Source organism: Bactrocera neohumeralis, chromosome 2 (genome assembly GCF_024586455.1).
Source record: "Bactrocera neohumeralis isolate Rockhampton chromosome 2, APGP_CSIRO_Bneo_wtdbg2-racon-allhic-juicebox.fasta_v2, whole genome shotgun sequence".
NCBI classification, from domain to species: Eukaryota; Metazoa; Arthropoda; class Insecta; order Diptera; family Tephritidae; genus Bactrocera; species Bactrocera neohumeralis.
The window spans coordinates 88,023,466-88,041,230 of record NC_065919.1 but is presented as its reverse complement, the minus strand read 5'-3'; the positions used below and the strand labels follow the sequence as shown (position 1 = coordinate 88,041,230).

General features: G+C 38.7%; 3 protein-coding genes across 3 annotated transcripts; all 3 read right to left on the bottom strand.

Moving 5' to 3' along the window:
- Nucleotides 1-74: 74 nt before the first annotated feature.
- Nucleotides 75-8,527, bottom strand: LOC126751561 (serine protease easter-like). Its single transcript, XM_050461929.1, has 4 exons — nt 8,212-8,527; nt 4,811-4,998; nt 4,584-4,749; nt 75-3,908 (listed from the first exon to the last, which is right to left on the bottom strand). The coding sequence occupies exons 1-4, from the start codon at nt 8,279-8,281 to the stop codon at nt 3,178-3,180; spliced, it is 1,155 nt and encodes a 384-aa protein (XP_050317886.1). The 5' UTR covers nt 8,282-8,527; the 3' UTR covers nt 75-3,177.
- A 3,078-nt stretch (nt 8,528-11,605) lies between these two features.
- Nucleotides 11,606-13,945, bottom strand: LOC126762593 (serine protease easter-like). The gene is made up of 4 exons (XM_050479466.1): nt 13,713-13,945; nt 13,452-13,636; nt 12,528-12,714; nt 11,606-12,454 (listed from the first exon to the last, which is right to left on the bottom strand). Exons 1-4 carry the CDS (start codon nt 13,777-13,779, stop codon nt 11,715-11,717), a joined length of 1,179 nt encoding a protein of 392 aa, XP_050335423.1. The 5' UTR covers nt 13,780-13,945; the 3' UTR covers nt 11,606-11,714.
- Nucleotides 13,946-14,681: 736 nt separating this feature from the next.
- On the bottom strand, nt 14,682-17,514 carry LOC126767810 (eukaryotic translation initiation factor 3 subunit D-1). The gene is given in 6 exon segments (XM_050485455.1): nt 14,682-15,568; nt 15,637-15,929; nt 16,001-16,482; nt 16,544-16,691; nt 17,202-17,357; nt 17,360-17,514. Coding segments are annotated over 6 exon segments (1,680 nt in total). The 5' UTR covers nt 17,400-17,514; the 3' UTR covers nt 14,682-15,007.
- Between the last annotated feature and the right edge of the window lie 251 nt (nt 17,515-17,765).

Here is a 17,765-nt window from a genome sequence, read left to right as displayed (position 1 = left end):
CAATTAAACGAAGCAATTAAAAATAAATAAACAATTTATAAATTAAAAATAAAAAGGCGTACAGTCCATAAAAGTTAGTTTACACAAATAGTTTAATTTATTTTATTTAGCTACGAATGTATAATAAAGCAAAATAAATACAATATTTTCGTCAAACAATAATATATTGTTTATACTCGTACAAAGCGTACACACATACACACACACATCACATACATACACATGTATCCAGCGCCTGTGTGGGCTTACGCGAATTGGGAAAGAGTTAGATCTTTATTTCGGTAGTCCACTCAGAGTGGCCAGCGCTTTCCGTACGGTGTCTCACGAAGCTGCAGGGGTGTTTTCAGGCATACTGCCACCTGAAATGGTGACTCTTGAGTTAGAGAGAGTGTACGAAAAAAAAAAACAAAAATAAAAGCAGGCCCCTAACAGCTAAAGAGAGCGAGGAAGAAAGGCAGCAGAGTCTAAAAGGAATGGGATTCTGCGCCCAAAGGACGATGGACGCACAGGTTGATTGAAAATGATGAAATGTTGAGTTAGCAGAAAGCATGGCGACGTTGATTTTTACTTGACGCAGTTACTACGTGGCCATCCCTGTTTTAGGGAGTACCTTTACAAATATGGTCATGATGAGGTGCTCATGTTGTGTTTATGGAAAAGAGAGTGCTGTACATGTTTTTTCGACTATCCAAAGTATGAGATAGATAAGACGATGTTAGAAACGCAAATTTGTGAGAGAATGATACCAGATAACATAGTGACACACATGTTGCGGCAAACGCAGCTGTGGAACTACGTTAAGCACTGAGCCGCAAAGATTATTCAAGAGCAGCGAATATTAGAGCGACTGCGATATAGCGAGGCAAACAGCCAAAACCATGTGTGTGTGCTACACTATACCGGTGGTCTGAAAAAATTACTCAACTTAGGGCCAAATGTCTCAAGTTTCGACGTAGACAGCAACGAGCTAGAGGAAGAAATGACTTCGCGGAACTCCTTATAAACTTTCGGAAAAAAGGAAATAACTGCTTAAATCCATATGCAGCAGTAAAAAAAGCATTTAACCAACTTATTTCAAAGGTAGAAAACGACTGTTGGGGGGAAAAGCCTTACGAATTGTAATGAAGATATACTATAATAGATTAAGAAACCCACCTACATGTATCTCTCACAGTTTTACTTAAGATAGTCCATATTTTATTTTCCAAGATGCGAAAGGATGCGAGTGCCAATTCTTCAAATTAACTGCGATGAAATCACTGAAGTGCCGCATGCAGAAAAACAATACGCGGTGAAAACAATTAAGATTTGTAAAGCACCCCGATCTCGACGGAATATCCAATTTCGTTACTAAACGTATAATTTAAGATAAGCCTACTTTGTTTCAAAACGTATACACAAGCTGCCTGAAGGAAGGGAACTATCCCAAATATTGGACTTCGTCATATCGGCTCTTATGTATGCTTGATACGGCTGGAAAAGTATTTGAAAGCGGCATGAAAATATACAGAAGGAGATTCCTATGCAATTCGGTTTCCGAAAAGGACGAAGCGCAGGGAATGCTATAAATATACTGTATATTAAAAAAGTGTAAGTAACCGTGACTTTAAAAAAACCTTCAATTCTGTGAGGTTCCTGACTATCTTATTCGAATTGTGGCAAGCTATTTCGAAAACAGAGTACTAGTACACGACACAGAATTTGGACCTGAGACATACAAAGTTACAGGCAATGTTCCGAAAGGATCAGTTCTCGGCCCTGTACTCTGGAACGTAATGTGCAATGGTATTCTAAGAGTCGCGTTGCCGAAAGCGGTAAAGATATTAGGATTGCAGTCGTAGTTATAGCGAAAACCCTTGACGAGGCGAGGAACAAATGTTATCAGTGGCATAGCTACAACTTCGGGCGCCCGGGGCCAAGGATGTTCTACCGCCCCCCTTTATCTACCTACCTACAAGTTTCATGAGGTAGTACGTACAAAAGTGAATTTTTACAAAATATCTTCGATATTAAGTATAAAAAATTTAGAAACTAGAAGCCACGCAAATTCTGAAGTTCCAAAATTCTCACAATACGGTTTTTGAGGAAATTTTTAAATTTTTTTATTATACATTTCTTCAATGGGGCTGGAAGCCTACAAGACGTTAGCGACAGCTTTAAGAATACTACTCACTATACCTGTATCAGTTCCACTTGTGAAAGATCTTTTAGCAAACTTAAATTGATTAAATCTTACTTGAGATCGACCATGAGTCAGAGTAGACTATCCAATCTTTCGAGTCTCTCAATAGAATGTGAAACTGCTTCAACTTTAAATTACAATGATATGTGATTTTGCAGCGATCAAAGCTAGAAAAGTGCATCTTTAAGTTCTATCACTATTTTTAAGAAAGATATAAGCCAAAAGATATAAGACAAATTCAATACGCCACTGAATATAATAAAGCATTAGCAATGTTAATGAAGTGGTATTAATAAGTAGTCAGAAAGCTGCTAACAAGTGTGAGTTCGATCATTCTATACGCGGCGCCAATTTGGTTATCTGCTACTAGACATAGCTCCTACAAGAAAGGAGTTGCTCCGGTACACAGACTGGTGTCATTAAGAACCTGCTGCGCATTCAGAACAGTATCGGATGATGCAATCAATGTTATATCGGGAAGACTCCCCACAGGGCTAACAAATCACCTAGCCAACATAAACAAGAACTGGCAAAAATTTTTGAAAAGTGGCTCCGGCAGTTCAATTCAAGCATATTGAATCTCCTTTCTGCATGCACTGCGAAAACTGTTTCGAAACGGCAGATCACGTAGTGGTGGAATGTGTTCGCTGTTCCAAAAGGAAAGGCAAAATTGGGAAACCCCTACCCATATATTTAAGGGACGTAGTAACTTTTACGCTCACTTCCCATCTAACAATGGATATTGTATGGGAGATAATAGTGTATATTATGGAAAGGGTTCGTGAAGATGAAAACGCTGTCAGACCGAGAGCGCAGTACCGAGAAGCTGCAAACAATGCCTGTGGGGATGGAGGTGCTTAAGTGAATCGTACATAATTGTTGATTTACACACCCACCTTTGGCGTATCTATAAAACACACACACACACACATCTCATGCATACATACACACACACACATGCTCCGAATTGTCTTCACATATAGCGCCAACAAGTGTTAATCCTCCAAATTGTTCAAAATCCAATCAACATAGTAGGTGACGCGGGTGTAAATGCCTGGCCAAGAAGCCATACCACAAGGCTGCATACCGAACGATACAATACCCACCACAAAGTGTGGTGAATTCATCAGACGGCCACGCATCGTCAGCGGCGCCCCGGAATCGCCCTGACATGTGTCCTGCATCGGCTGTCCGCCTGCACACAACTGTAGAGTCTTATTCACTGGAATTTGTATGGTTTGAAACTTTTGCGCACACGCGTCTGTATCCCAAATTAGCAGTGAGATTGTCCTTTTGACAGCACTGTAGGGGCTCACCTCTGTGCGCCCCCAACCAGCCACATCGGCATATTCATTTACAAATGTCATTTGCCGTAAATCGCTGGAAAGTGGCAGACAGATGGGTTTTATGGTCTCCGAATAGTTAACGTTGGCCGCCATGCGTATTAGTGCGATGTCATATAATTCCGATTGAGAATGTGGTATGTACTTCTCATGAACGATAATACGTTCGATCTTTACTTCCACAAATGGAGGCGCACAGTTTCTATTGCCATCGGCAGTTTCATAACAATCTGGATCTGTTCTGGTATCCCACTCACCGAGGCGTACGCTGTCAAGCTTCCACGTGGTCGGTATGCTCGGATTCCTAAGACAGTGAGCGGCGCTGAGCACATATCGTTGGTTGATGAGCACGCCGGCACAGTTCAGTGCTGTGGCATTGTATGCTAAATAGATATACAAAGATTAGAGTCAGTTATCTTCATAAAATTATCGGGAAACATGTTCTCTAGTATAGTATATTTGAAAGAAAATAAGTCGAAACCTTACCATAGCCCGAATGCACCCGTTATAGTGATTTAGAATTTTGGATCTAACTTTAAACCGTTTATATCAGTCATTATATGTATGTGATATTGTAAGTAAATAGTGTGGAGAAGTTTTTTAAAAATAATGTGGTTTGGCGCTGAAATAATGTGGTCTGAACCCACATAGCCTTAATAAAATTACTTTGGATCCCTTGATTGAGGTTTTCCCTGTACACCTAATGTATTGAATTTAGTCCCTTTGGTTGAGTTTATATCTCATAAACTACAGGTATATTGACTCAAAATGACCGACTCGAAGCAAAATGTAGTAATGAAAGTAATGAGTCTTTGACTCATAAATTAATAAAATTCCAAATTCGACTACAATACATTCACGGTATCTTCGAATAATTAAAGTTGAATTTTTGTACAATATTTTCTAATATAAAGTTTTGCAACACCTGAAAGTATTTCCCCATCATTCATCGCACCTCCGGGTTTCTTTTTCTTTCTGCTCTAGAGTCAGTAAATATTCGAAATGACTTTATTTTCTCCCCTAACTACAGAAATGAATTATTCTTATATAGAACTTACGTCTCTGATACTTTATCAGTGCCGACCAAGGAAACTCATCCACTTGAGATTCCACGCCGCCGAAAATTCGCATATTGAAAGTGATTCCGCAAGTGCCTGGTGCTGGCAACATTTTACCCGATTCCTTATCTTTGTTTTCAGCATTTGGATTATCTCGGCAGCAGACCTAAGCAGAAGTAGACGGGCTTTAGTTTTTTTTGAATTCACATCAAATAGGATGGTCTTACGCGTGTCCTATCCGGTCCCGAAGTGGCATTAACATCAGATCCGCAGAAGCTATTACGCAAATGATTAAAGATATCATTGTCTTCATTGGCTTGGGCGAGTAGATTATATAGACTTGGGCAGTCCGACAACGGTACACAATGACCTGGTAATCCGAAAGGTGTATTGCAAACGCCATAACTCACCAACACTAAAAGAAGATACAAAATTATATTAACTAAAGAAAACGCTATTTTTTAAAAATAAAAGCTCACTAACATAGTATTTACAGTATGAAAAAACTCAACTTCCACTTTCATAAAGGAATTTTAAAATCAGCCGTTTTCGAGTATATTAGGTCTATGCCAAGAGATGGCTTAACCTGGTTATTATTTCATTGACATTGCCACTGTTCTTCTTCTTTACTTCGATATGAAGAAAACCTCAGCCGAAAGTCGTCGCATATTGATGGAAGTTTATGGCAGACATGTTCTCATGATCTAGGGTTGTGCGGTGGGTTTGGGACCTCGTAAAAAACACCCCCAATGAAAAAAGAAAACAGCCTGCTGTTGTAAACTCGACTATAATCGCGTATGCGGTGTCTACGCCAATAAAGAAGAAGAAAAAACTCTAGCGAACGTGACAAAAGTGGTTGGCAACATGCAAACACCGTGTTGATTTTGACTTGGAAGAGGAAGAACGTCCATTACTCTAGGAAGATAATTGCCAAAGACTAGAAGAGCTCACAAAACCTTTAAGATTCACTCAATCAGTTAATTCAAAACGTTTAAACGCAGGCGGATTCAAAAGCAAGTAAATTGGGTTCCTAATAAATTGAACCCAAGTGATTTTGCATGTTTGAAATGTTGCTCAAACGATACAAAGGAAATTGTTTTGTCATCGGATTGGGCCCATTGATGTAAAAGGTATCCATAACACACTCCAAAATGCAATCAAAAAAAAATCATATATAAAACCTGGCCGAGCCAAATCAACGGGAAAGCGTTGGCGGCAACAACTCATCAAATTGAAGCAAACGATTTCCGTAAAACTCCCAGGACTTGCGAATAGACACAAGGCAATGGCTTTATATTATAACAACGTTCGGCCTCATGTTGCAAGACCGGGTAAAAACAATTTGGAAATCCGCGACTGGGAAGTTTGCCTCATTCGCCTTATAGCCTAGAACTTATCCCTTATGACTACCAATAGTTCCGGTCGATGCGAAAAGCTTCCTCTGAAATATGGTTCATATCAGAACAGAGCAACAAAAGTTGGCTTGACTCCTCTTTTTAGCGGGCGCCAAGCCATAGGCATTGCCAGAAAATGTCGTTGAAAATGTTATAGGTTCAGATGGACAATGCTTTGAATAACTAATATAACTAACATATGCTACTTTTCTTACGCGGCCGAAACCGTCTTCTTCAGGCTCAGTCCATTGACACGCCAAAGTGTGTTTCGACAACTTTTTAGAAGTTGTTATTAAATTTGAAAAATTAATTTTGAGCTGGCTTATACAAACAGGGTTTGTGCGGAAAGTAATAGGACTGAGTCGATTTTAAAAAATTTCAAAAAATTTTATAATTTTACGTTACAATTCTTTAAAATTTTCAAAATAGGCATTGAAGGCGTCACAAAAGGCATTCTCCGGAATAGCCTTGAGAGCCGGAGTGCATGCTGCTTGGATCTCCTCTGTCGTGTCAAAATGCTTGCTTTTTATCGGCCTTTTCAGGCAAGGAAAAGGGCCGCATCTGCGATGTAGGGCGGCTGCGGAAGCGTTGGTACGGAGGCCTAAGTTAGGTAGCTGTGTGAGCCAGGGCGTTGTCGTGGTGCAACTTCCAATCGACTGCGATGTCTTTTCGGACCCGATTGACTCTTCCTTTTAGTCTATTTAGGATTTCTACGTAAAACTTGGCGTTGACGGTTAATCCAATCCAATTATGTATCATGACAAAAAAAACAATGAGCATCGTTTTCACTTTGGATTTGCTCATTCATCAGCGATCTCTTCCCGGCCCTCCAAAAAGGCCTAGTGCCACTGAGACACACCACTTCTTGCTAAAGCAAGATCATATCAAACGTCTCTGTCGCAGATTTACCGAGTTTCACACAGAGTTTGATCGCGTAGATATCTTTGCTCTAACGAACGCTATATTTTCCGCTTACACCACTCACAGAAACACGTAGCGCGAAAATGTTTGTCCTGACTCTCCAGATGGTCGGAGACAACGACAAGCCGCTAGGAACGCCGTCTACCGAATCTAGTCGGTGCGCGCACGCTCCGAAGTACAGCCGCGGCGGAAGAAAATCAGTCCTATCCCTTTCCGAACAAACCCTGTATATACTATTTGTCTTAGCAGGCGCATCGTCGTCTTCTTCAGGCTCAGTCCGTTGACACGCCAAAGTGAGACTCGACAACTTTTTAGAAGTTGTTATTAAATTCAATACATTTTGAGCTTGCTTATACATATAGTACATATGTATGTATATTAAAAAAATATCATGAAAATATTCTTTATACATACATATATATAAGTATACTGGTTGAGACAACGAATAATTTAAGGTCGGTTCATCTTAAAATCTGTATATTCATTTTATTGCTCAACTTTGTACATCATTAGCTGTTCAATTACGTGCATAAAACCATTTATTATTAGCAAAAACAAAAAAATTGTAAATACCCAGCCAACTTGTTCATGCAATGAGAAACATTCATTGTGGGCAAAAATAGAAACCCCGTTGTAATAAAGGGGTTTTCAGTTACAACTGGTTGGTGTTCAATGCAAAAATGTTTCAGAATATTTTTTAAGTGCGGGTGTCGTATAAAAAGGTGTAAAAATATTTTCTGCTAAATATAATGTTTTACCAATACCCTTCATTCGATATTCTTCGATAATCCAATATAACCGCAGTAATAATCTTTGCTTATTACTCCATATTTTTGTGTGATCTTCTTGAGGTTTTTTGAGGTTTGCTTAGATTCCGGGTATGCGATGATACTCACAATATTTTTATATTCCATAGAAATTCTTTTCAACACAGCGACAATTAAAATCAAGTAATAACTTTAATTCCCTAAAGATGTTTCAATACTGTCAACATTTTGAGAAAAACACACCAATCGAAAAAAACATCCGAAAGTTAATTATTTGGTTTCTTAAATAATCTGGATTCTTGTTTTGAAAAGTATCGTTGGGCGAAGAAAATAGTTGGAATCGGTTAGTATATTCACATTTATTTACAATTCACATCTGGGTGAATATTTAATGCGTTTGAATAATTAAATGTGAACACAGTTTTATTATTGATAAGCACTTCAGATTCTGTAATCACGAAAAATGTAGAAAAACACGAACACACAACCACATACAGAGCGGGAATCTCCATTGGCAATGTGGTTTGACTGGATACCTATACGTACCAGTGTTTACGGCCAGTATGTAGACAGCGACGAAGAGACACAACAATAGTTCAATTGCCCTAAGCATCATTGTTACCGAGAAATCACATATGATTTATTAATTCTATTTTTGTATATAAAAAAAAAATAAAAATATCGCTTTCGGGAAAATCAAATCCGCAGGTCGATGTGTCAATGCGTCAACTTAATAACATTCGTTAATTTTTACGACACTTTGGCTGATACTAATCAAGTATTCAGAGGCTAATTATCGACACGCCCGAATCAGCCTAAAGCACTGCCGCCGTCTCCTAACCAGCAGCAACGCAGCTCAACCTCGAACTAAACAATAATAATTACTGGCAGCTTCAAAAGCTTACGCTCAGTATTTTTGCACATAATCTCTATAAATAAACGTATGTATATATGCAACTAACCTATACATACGTACTATATAGCTATATATATATATATATATATATAAGTAAGCGATAAGCTAGGGAGCTTAATCAGATACTTTTAACATATTAAGGCCCTTTGCTTCTCCTTAAAGGAGTTTTATAGCAATATTCAGCTTATATCGGATATGCTCAGCCGGCGCCTCGGCTATATACTCCTATATATGTATGTGCTATATTTAGTATATTGTATACGTGTTGAGGTTTAGTGATAATTTTAAATTAATTTTGGAGGTTACTTATGTGTTTGTTGAAATTTTATCAGCAGGGGGTTTCCCTTTGAACCCATATTAAAGAGGAAGTTTTCGGCTGTACGAGTACTTATGCATAAAGATTTAAGCAGAAATAACGGTTTGCTTGCACAATCATTTTGATAACGAGTTTTATTTTACTATCGATATATGTACATATGTTCATACACATGTGCATACGCGCCTAGGAGTCACACATATATGTACATATACATATATACAATAATGATTAATTTGTATTACTATAAATAAATTGAGTTTGAGTATTTCTCGGAAATTCTTTATAGTTTCTGAAATCAATTGAAATTCTAACTAAAATTTTAGTTATTGAATTAAGCGGGGTTAAATAAACAGGTATAAGGTATCATCACCATACCACCCCTTGATAAGTCTTCTGGCTGTAGAAAATAATGGTTGTCAAAAAAATCTTGCGGTATTTTCGCTAGTTGGCGCTGAAAGCGCGTAGTTCTAGTTTTATTCGTCGCATCGGGTCATGCTATACCTTTTTGGAAAGCTCATTTCACGTGCTAACACTAACACGTGTTTGATTGATTGTGGTTTCTTTTAAGTCGTTCGTGACTTATAGCGTCGCAAACATGTACTTCTACGATAAAGGCAAAAATGCATCTCAAGCCGCCAATAAAATTTGTGCAGTTGGACCCGATACAGTTTCCATTTCCACCGCACAACGGTTTCAACGTTTTCGTTCTGGTGTAGAGGTGGTCGAAGATGCGCCACGCTCCGGAAGGCCTGTCGTCGAAAATTGCTGAATTGGTCGAAAGAGACCGGCATAGTAGCAGCCGTAGCATGGAATGAGTCATCAAAAATTCATTTAAATTTCAATAAAAAAAATAAAAAAATTCAATAAAAATACCGCAAGCCTTTTTTGACAACCCATTATATATAAAGTTGTATATGTTGTGCTCGCTACATGTTGTACTGTTAAAAATTTCGAGTGTACAGGGTTTGTCCGGAAAGTAATAGGACTAAGTCGCCAGCGCGATTTCCAAGCATTAAAGGCGTCACGGGAGGCATCTCCGGAAGGCATTCCCCTTTCATCGGCTTTTTCAGGCAAGGAAATAACATCTGGGTTTTAGAGCGGTTGCCGAAGCGTTGAGATGCCGGCCTAGGTTAGGTACCTGTTCACATGAAAGGCAGTGTCGCGGTGTTATTCCCACGTAAAACTTGGCGTTGTCCAGGAGAAACAAATTCATGGTGGACGATGCCTTTGATGTCAAAAAAGACAATGAGCATCGTTTTCACTTTGGATTTGCTCATTCAATAGCGACCTCTTCCCGGCCCTCCAAAAAGGCCTAGTGCCACCGAAACACATCACGTCTCTGTCGCAGATTTACCGAGTTTCACACAGAATTTAATCACGTATCTTTGCTCTAACGAACGCTAAATTTTCGGCTTGCATCACTCTCAGAAACACATGGCGCGAAAATGTTTGTCCTAACTCTCCAGGTGGTCGGAGACAACGACAAGCCGCTCGTTCGTTAGCTAGGAACGCCCTCTACCGAATCTAGTCAGTGCGCGCACGCTCCCAAGTACAGCCGCGGCGGAAGAAAATCAGTCCTTGTTACATTCCTGGGAAACCCTATACATTTTCTGTACATAGTGATCAAGTGCCAATGAGACATAGAACCGCTCGTAGTAATGAAAATATTGCTGCCGTTCATGCAAATGTTGCTGAAGACCTTAATTTGTCGATTCCTAGATGTTCTCAAGAATTGTAGCTGTCTTAAAACACAACTTGGCAAAAAGGATTTGGGGTCACTAAAGAACTGTCGCCATTGGACCAATGCAAACGTCGTGAATTTTCCTAATTTGCTTGGAACAACTTGAATACGATTATGATTAAAAAAATAATCATCTTCTCTGATGAGTCTCTCTTTCATATGAGTGATGCGATAAATAAATAAACCCGTCCATTCTGGTGCGAAGAAAAACCACAAATTATTCATAAACAACCAACAAATTCATCTAATTGACAGTTTGTTGTGGTGTTTGGCCTGGTGGAATCATCGGTCCGTTCTTCTTTCTTTGGTGACACAGTTGCTGTCGCTTGTTCGCGTTATAGATCGATGATAACCAACTTTTTATGGCCGCAATTGGAAGAAGTGGAACTTGACAACGTCTGGTTCCAACAAGACGGGGCTACGTGCCACACAACAAGTGCAACAACCAAATTATTGCGGGAAAAGTTTGAAGATTCGATTATTTCAAGAAATTGTGACATTGAATGGCCTCCAAGAAGTTGTGGTTTAACAACATTAGACTACTTCTTGAGGGGTTATTTGAAATAATTGGTCTTTAGCAATAAACCAGACTCTCTTAAGCTTTAGATGTCAATATTGAATATTGATATTCATGAGATAGAACTTGATTTAGTGGAAGAAATAATCGAGAATTGACTTCATCAATGTTCTCACTTTCCAAGTAAATTTTTGTACTGAAATGCGGTAAAAGCACATAACAGAAACTGATTTCTGACTTTTCTTGTAGACATGAAGTTCGATATCTTGGTCGGCCTTTTGATCCCAAATCTAACTAGTTAGTTACTCTAGTTCCTTTGCTTCAGATCACAGTACAAAGAGTAAAAAGTAAATCATCATCACTTGTACTACATATTGAGTGGAGGTATACATTCATTATGTAATCCACGAGGCCTCCTTGCTGGTATACGAAATAAAAGTCTTCATAAACTCCAAATTAATTACATATTTTATTTTAAACTTCAAGAAATAACAATGAAATGTCTACATAATATGATATTTTTTTAATAATTAAAAATATACAATCTGTTCTGCTGTTAGGGCTCGATGGCACCCTTTATCCATTCCACGTAGTTGCCTACGCGCGCATAAACACCAGGCCAGCCGTTATAACCACATGGTTTTGGACCAAAGGAAATAACGCCTGCCACAAAGTAAATAAAGCGATTATTTATTAACTCAGGCATCATCAATGGTCCACCAGAATCGCCCCTACACGAATCGATTCCACTTACGCCACCAGCGCACAATTGGTGCGTGCCATTGATTAAGCGATTGGACGACCTATAAATGATTTGACACTTATCCGTCTCCCAGATCCCCACACTAATAGCCAGTTTCACTGGCGATGAGGCGGCTTTGGGTTTATTTGTGGCTCCCCAGCCAGCCACTTCCATTGTGCTGTTCACGAACATGCTGTTACACAACTCGGTAGACGCCGGCAAACAGATCGGACGTATGAAATCGGTATATGTCACACTTTGCTCCAGACGCAGTAAAGCTATGTCGTAGTACTGCTCATTTGAGCTGCTTATGTAGTTGGGATGTGCTATTGCCTTTTCTACGCCCAATTCGATGAATGGCGGTGCGCAAGACTTCTTGCCGCTTATGTCCACCTCACAGTCAGGATTGGTCCTGATGTCCCATTCACCCAATCGAACACTATGCAAGACTGGTTCATTGTTCGAATTGCTTCGACTTATGCAATGCGCGGCCGTGAGCACATAACGGGAATTGATTAAACTGCCACCGCAAAGAAAGTCAAGTTCATTATTACCTGTATTTGAGGACAACATAGGTTTGATTAAGTAATATGAAGTCGGTTAGTACGAGTATTTAATACCACATACGTGTTCTATATCGAAGTAAGGCCATCCATGGATAGTCTAAAATACGTGTCTTATTACCGCCATATATAAAGTCTGTAATCGAACTGCCGCATTCACCAGCAAAGGGTAAAACATTTCCAGGGCTCTCTTGACTATCGGTTCTTACATGTGGAGTTGGCTCTTTCAAGTGTTTATCTGGACAACAAACCTGCGTCAAAGATAAAGTTCAGGGCGTCTAATATATTTGAAATTATTTCATTGGAAAAAAGATTAAACTTGTAAGGCTATTGCAACAGTAATTTTAGCCGTTGCGGGGTGCAGAGACACGTAATTTTTTTATCTTGTATATACAGTTGTATCCCATAAACGGGCTCTTCGCAAAAAAATCTTCAGTAGCGCTCCTCAAATGAAAGAGAACTCAATCATAACCCCCTATACACGAAGCGTTGGAGTTTTCAAAAGAAAAAAGAAACCCGTTTACCAATAAGAAGGGGATATTGTAGGCGGTTAAGCTCCTACTTATCATTTCTCAAAGGTTAGAAATTTCGGGACTCGGTTCCGGCTTCCACAAGGTTTTCTCATTCGAAGTTTACCGCTTAATGCTATCGGACAAATGGAGGAAAGAATGCTTGGATAGGTGGATGGATTTTAAAGATGGAATTACGATCAGATATTTGACATTGTCTATCTGGGGTTACCGCTACCGGAACAAAACAGGAAATGGTATCGAATCAGGTTGTTGTTGTTCTTCGTGTAGCGGTTATCTGCATCCCTGTTTGGGAGAAAAACTGTCGCGAAAGACATCTAACGGTAGAACCAGGAAAAGAAGGGTCCAGCTTATCGAGTCGAAACCTAAGGGTTGCTCTTGGTTTTTTAGAAAACAAAACTCAGCGCACTGTTAGTACACGCATTACAGAATGCTAGCTCAATTCCAAGGTTACTCACCACAATTCTGTGCGAATTATCTTTGAAAGTGTTGTCATAGCCACATTGACTTTTCCGCAGTTTTTCCTCATTTTCGGCATTCAAAGACCCAGAAATGATGTCCACAATAAATTGACACTCGATTAACTGCACACAGGTTCCGTTGCCATTGAAAGGTGAGACGCAGCGACCATAAGTAATCGCGGCTGTTGAAATACAAAATCGAATGGTCAATAACGAAAGTATAAGCCGCCAACAGCGCCAATTTTGTGATGGACTTACAAATGTTGGGTACAGTGTAAAAAATCGCAAGCAATGTAATCACAAATGCGTTGGTCAAATGCAACATTTTGCTAAATATTTAAACAGTAATAACAGCTGCAATCAATTTAAATATATAAACGAGTTCTTTAACTGCCACCAGTTGAGAACTTAAACACGTCTACGTCCAGTACCTATCACAGGCATTACTAAACTCTACCACTGACTTGAACGCAGCTGAGCTCGGAAAACAAGAAATAACCCAACAGCGACTCTCTTTCGCTATCAACACGCGCTGATTTATTGATTTTGTCGAACCTCTCGTTGTATGCACCGCATGCGGTCTTGCTGACGATAAGAAGCCGACTATGAGAGCAGTGTTCTCCGAGTTATGTAATGCATGTTATAAACCTTACTCACGGCGTTGAGCTCTTCTAATTGCATTGTTAATCGATACGGAAGGTGTTCAGAAATTATAGCAAAAATTATTTCCATTTGATTGTCGTTTGAGTAGAGAGAATTCACCCGCAGCACCCAGTTTAACACATGAAAGGAATAAGAAGGTTTCTAGTCTCTAGTCGACGAGCTTTTAGACCCAATACATGTTGACTTATTTATGTACATATATTAATGCTGATGTTAATATGTGTATTTCAAACGCCGGGTGCTACACTCGCGCGTTTTTTTATTTTGACTGCTGAGCCATGCATTAATCAGTCATCATTTCCATTACTTCAGAAATAAATATGTACTTGAAAAATTGAAAAAAATATGGCAGCTAAGGCGAAAAGTATTTTCCCACTGATTGGATTATTAGCTATGCATATATATGGTATTTCGCAAATACCCAGTATGAGTAACTCACCACTTCTTCGTTATTGCTTTGAATTCGAATGCGACTGATGCTATGCTTATTTTGTACTTGAAATTAAGAATAAAACTCCATTGTTTTTTTTTTTTTAGATGCCCACCTTTTGTGTTGTTCATTGGTTTTATTCCAAATATTTAATAGTACCAAGGATAGGCCGTTATTTTTATTATATTGTGGAATAATCATTATAGTTGTTTAAGATACTTTTAATGTATTTTGAATCTGGGCTGCTTGAGTTATCGATTATACAAATATGTACGAGTTGTCTGTCTTTAGTCACTACAAATAACTATGATTAACAATTCAATGTAAATATTTTTTTTATATAAAAAAATTTTGGTTTTGCAATCTAGGTGCTGGCTTTTCTCTTATCAAAAAATAAACAATCGAATTGCAGATTCCAATTTCATACACATAAAATTAATTTACTTTCGCTGTTTTAAATTTAAATTCTCTTGTTGTTGCCGTATGTGTAAACTGGTTGAAAAGCTTCACCATCATCTCCCTCGCCATCATCGGAATCTTCGCTATCGAAGGTGTTGTCTGGAATATCGTACAAACGGATCATGGGCTTGTTGGGATCCTTCATAATCAGATATTTGCCATCCTTCTGTTTCATTACAATATCGATAATGCAGCGTAGAACACCCCAGGCATTATCCATGCTCAAATTAATTTGTGTGGCAAATTCATGTGGTTTAAATTGTTGAGTTCCCAGTATGACATGTCGTGAGGGATCACGTGGATTACTACGGGAAACATAACCTAGCTTCAATTGATCGGAACCGGCAAGCACAGCTTGTACAGTCCATTTGGCTAGTTTGCACGCATTATTACGCAATTCGTTTGCCAATACAGCGCCGCGTTGGGTATCCAATTTCTGACGCCATTCAACTCCATTCGCCAATTTTGAGTCCCATTCGTTTAATGCTTTGATCGATAAGAATTGAGGTTCTCCATTTGGTGATTGCAATACACCATCGTGCTCACAACGAGCAACTAAAACCTAAAGTGATTTAAGTAAATAATGAATTCCGCACTTTAAGCGTAATATTATATATTTGCTATACTTACAATGTCACTGCCCAAGTTCCACTTCTTATAACGGTAGCCAACACTGGCAACTTCAACATCTTCATCCTCAGTTATGAACGGATTGGCTTCTTGGAACTTATACTTAGGTTCCTTGTCGCCGGTTTTCAACACTTGTTGACTGAAGTTATGGTTAATGAATGTTGCTTCGATTGCCAAGTTTCGTGGTGAATTTGGAGAGCTATCGTCGTCAGTTGGTGGTTCAACAGACGTTTCATTGACGGTCAACAAATCAAACTCAGTGTTGTCACGCTTATCCATGAAGATTTTATCACCTAAAATTTTTGAGAACATGCCAAAAAATCAGTACCCTAAATAAATTAGAAAAGCTGACAATTAAACTCACCAAACTTCTCAATAACAATATCCCAAGAGTAGTTCGATCGTGTGGAACACATAATGGTGGCCAAAATAGCATCGGTAGCAAAAACGTTGCCCACAGTTTTGGAAAGACGGCGAATAACGGGATCATCGGTAGTTGTGACAGTATGAACAATGCGATCAATTTTCTGCAGCGCCTTCTCATTCTTCACATTGATGCGGTCATAAGTTTTGTCATAGTATTCAAGAGTACCGCAAGTTATTATGTCCTCACCCTCTTTGATGTTTGGCAGCGAAAGTTTCGTCAGACGTGGGAAGTCCATTTCTTCAATTGAGGTCCAGTCTGAACGGACAGCAACAGATGATTCACGAATCTTAGGTGGCACACCACGCGATCCGAACTTTTTACCCATACCACGGCGAGGATCGCGGGCTTTGACATTTTTGCCACCCAAAGTAGTCATACCAGAATTCAATCCACCACGTTGATTGCGACCACGGGCGGACCTGTAGCGAGTGACCATTCTTTACAAACATACTTTATTATTAAAAAAATGTGGAAACATACCTGTTGTTGCGCATGTTCGAACGGAAGCGTCCACGTTGATGAGGTGGCTTCTGTACGCGAGCCGTATCGACGAGATGGAAAGTAGTCTCATCTTCCTCATGATAATAAGCATATTGATTGCCAGTACCGAAGGACGAGGCATACTTATCTGTAAGAGTTAATCGAAAAAAAATTTAGTATAAACATTTTTTTGCATTGGTTGCGAGTTGTCATAAGGTAATATGAGCTCATTAAAAATACGGAATTTTTAAACTTTTACAAAAATGTTAACAAACATTTGATGATACCGCAAGTATGTATTCATATCGTAGCGCAATACAACTGTATAAGTAAAACCATTTGAATAAAATACTATTTTCAATTTATTTTAGTCTACCTAACAAAATCACGAAATATTGTACAAACGAAATTATTGCTCGTCTCCGTTTATTTCGTTATAAATTAAATGTAAACAAACACATTTTTTTTGTTTTTGCTATTTTACAGAATTGCAATCAAAATACCTGCAAATTTGACATTTCTCTTTTAAGGGAAATTTTATGCTTGCAAAGGTGAATATGGCTGCCACGATTCAGCAGCCAGACAACCACATAACCTCACAATTTAAAGAACCAATCCCTGTTCCACAATTTATACAACATATTAATATAAAACTTACTTTGATATTTCTTGTCGTTATTAGAACTGCTGGTCCAATCACAAATCTTCCCTAGGCGATCGCTTTTGCTGAACGGTTGGTATGGCATATCGCGAAAAGTCTCCGGCAATTCACATGGACCCCAGCCATTTTCATTAAATTGCACTGTTGGTTTTCGAAGTGCGGAAACTGTTGACTAGTATTTATAGTCTCACCCATTGTTGTTATTTTCACTTAATTTCACGAAATAAATGAACTTTTTCTAGTAATTTAAGCACTTTTCTTACTACACCGTTCAGCTAATGACAAACGAAATAAAAGGAAAGGAATACGTCAATACGTCAATACGCCGAGCAGAAAACCTACCAAACAGTGCTACCATATCACCAGCGTATAAAGGAAATTTTATAAGCTTCTAAGGGTGGCCAGACTGTAATGATTTTAGATATGAACGCTAGGGAAGTGCGTATCAAAAAAGTTTTGTCCTATCATAATAACATAAATATTTATTTTTTTTTAATATATATTGTTCGTCACTTGAAGTATATTTAACATTGAGTCAATAATTATGAGAACTTCATTACT